This window comes from Oncorhynchus gorbuscha, unplaced genomic scaffold (genome assembly GCF_021184085.1).
Source record: "Oncorhynchus gorbuscha isolate QuinsamMale2020 ecotype Even-year unplaced genomic scaffold, OgorEven_v1.0 Un_scaffold_5223, whole genome shotgun sequence".
NCBI lineage: Eukaryota > Metazoa > Chordata > Actinopteri > Salmoniformes > Salmonidae > Oncorhynchus > Oncorhynchus gorbuscha.
In genome coordinates, this window is record NW_025749073.1 from 1 (window position 1) to 2,195 (window position 2,195).

The 2,195-nt window shown below is 52.8% G+C and overlaps 1 protein-coding gene across 1 annotated transcript; it reads right to left on the reverse strand.

The window, feature by feature from the left end:
• Positions 1-13: 13 nt before the first annotated feature.
• Positions 14-943, reverse strand: LOC124029000 (extensin-like; the record flags this gene model as incomplete). The annotated part of the gene is made up of 1 exon (XM_046340877.1): positions 14-943. A coding segment is annotated over exon 1 (930 nt), but the record flags the coding sequence as incomplete, so codon positions are not given.
• Between the last annotated feature and the right edge of the window lie 1,252 nt (positions 944-2,195).

Consider the following 2,195-nt stretch of genomic DNA (forward strand, 5'->3'; position numbering starts at 1 on the left):
AGGGGTTGGGGACCGGATGGGTGTGGAGTGGGGAGCTGGACAGGGGTTGGGGACCGGATGGGTGTGAGTGGGGAGCTGGACAGGGGTTGGGGACCGGATGGGTGTGAGTGGGGAGCTGACAGGGGCTGGGGACCTGGATGGGTGGAGTGGGGAGCTGGACAGGGGTTGGGGACCGGGTGGGTGTGAGTGGGGAGCTGGACAGGGGTTGGGGACCGGGTGGGTGTGAGTGGGGAGCTGGACAGGGGTTGGGGACCGGGTGGGTGTGAGTGGGGAGCTGGACAGGGGTTGGGGACCGGGTGGGTGTGAGTGGGGAGCTGGACAGGGGTTGGGGACCGGGTGGGTGTGAGTGGGGAGCTGGACAGGGGTTGGGGACTGGGTGGGTGTGAGTGGGGAGCTGGACAGGGGTTGGGGACTGGGTGGGTGTGAGTGGGGAGCTGGACAGGGGTTGGGGACTGGATGGGTGTGAGTGGGGAGCTGGACAGGGGTTGGGGACTGGATGGGTGTGAGTGGGGAGCTGGACAGGGTTGGGGACTGGATGGGTGTGAGTGGGGAGCTGGACAGGGGTTGGGGACTGGATGGGTGTGAGTGGGGAGCTGGACAGGGGTTGGGGACTGGATGGGTGTGAGTGGGGAGCTGGACAGGGGTTGGGGACTGGATGGGTGTGAGTGGGGAGCTGGACAGGGGTTGGGGACTGGATGGGTGTGAGTGGGGAGCTGGACAGGGGTTGGGGACCGGATGGGTGTGAGTGGGGAGCTGGACAGGGGTTGGGGACCGGATGGGTGTGAGTGGGGAGCTGGACAGGGGTTGGGGACCGGATGGGTGTGAGTGGGGAGCTGGACAGGGGTTGGGGACCGGATGGGTGTGAGTGGGGAGCTGGACAGGGGTTGGGGACTGGATGGTTCTTAGGTGAACCAATGAGAATGTCTAAGGGCTTTATTGTCATGGGAACAGGTTTACACGGCCAAGTGAAGAAACCCAACAACAAAGACCAAAACAATCAAACATTAACTGGAAACATTACACACGTGTGTGTCTCTCTCTCTCTCTCTGTCTCTCTCTCTGTCTCTCTCTCTGTCTCTCTCTCTCTCTGTCTCTCTCTGTATCTCTCTCTGTATCTCTCTCTGTCTCTCTCTCTGTCTCTCTCTCTGTCTCTCTCTCTCTCTGTCTCTCTCTCTGTCTGTCTCTCTCTCTGTCTCTCTCTCTGTCTCTCTCTCTGTCTCTCTCTCTGTCTCTCTCTCTCTCTCTCTCTGTATCTCTCTCTCTCTCTCTCTCTCTGTCTCTCTCTCTGTATCTCTCTCTCTCTCTCTGTCTCTCTCTCTGTCTCTCTCTCTGTCTCTCTCTCTCTGTCTCTCTCTGTCTCTGTCTCTGTATCTCTCTCTCTCTGTCTCTCTCTCTGTATCTCTCTCTCTCTATCTCTCTCTCTGTATCTCTCTCTCTCTGTCTCTCTCTCTGTATCTCTCTCTCTCTGTCTCTCTCTCTGTATCTCTCTCTCTCTGTCTCTCTCTCTGTATCTCTCTCTCTCTGTCTCTCTCTCTGTCTGTCTCTGTCTGTCTCTCTCTCTCTCTGTCCCTCTCTCTGTCTCTCTCTCTGTCTCTCACTCTCTCTCTGTCTCTCACTCTCTCAATTTCATCTTAAAGGCTTTATTGGCATGGGAAACATATGTTAACATTGCCAAAGCAAGTGAGGTAGATAATAAACAAAAGTGAAATAAACAATAAAAATGAACAGTAAACATTACACTCACAGAAGTTGAAAAAGAATAAAGACATTTCAAATGTCATTATGTATGTGTAACAGTGTTGCACATCTCCCTAGTTAAATAAAGGGACAACAGTAAGGATGTGCAGATACTTAAAGTACAAAAGGGAAAATAAATAAACATAAATATGGGTTGTATTTACAATGGTGTTTGTTCTTCACTGGTTGCCCTTTTCTCGTGGCAACAGGTCACAAATCTTGCTGCTGTGATGGCACACTGTGGAATTTCACCCGGTAGATATGGGAGTTTATCAACATTGGGTTTTGTTTTCTAATTCTTTGTGGATCTGTGTAATCTGAGGAAATATGTGTCTCTAATATGGTCATACATTGGGCAGGAGGTTAGGAAGTGCAGCTCAGTTTCCACCTCATTTTGTGGGCAGTGAGCACATAGCCTGTCTTCTCTTGAGAGCCATGTCTGCCTACGGCGGCCTCTT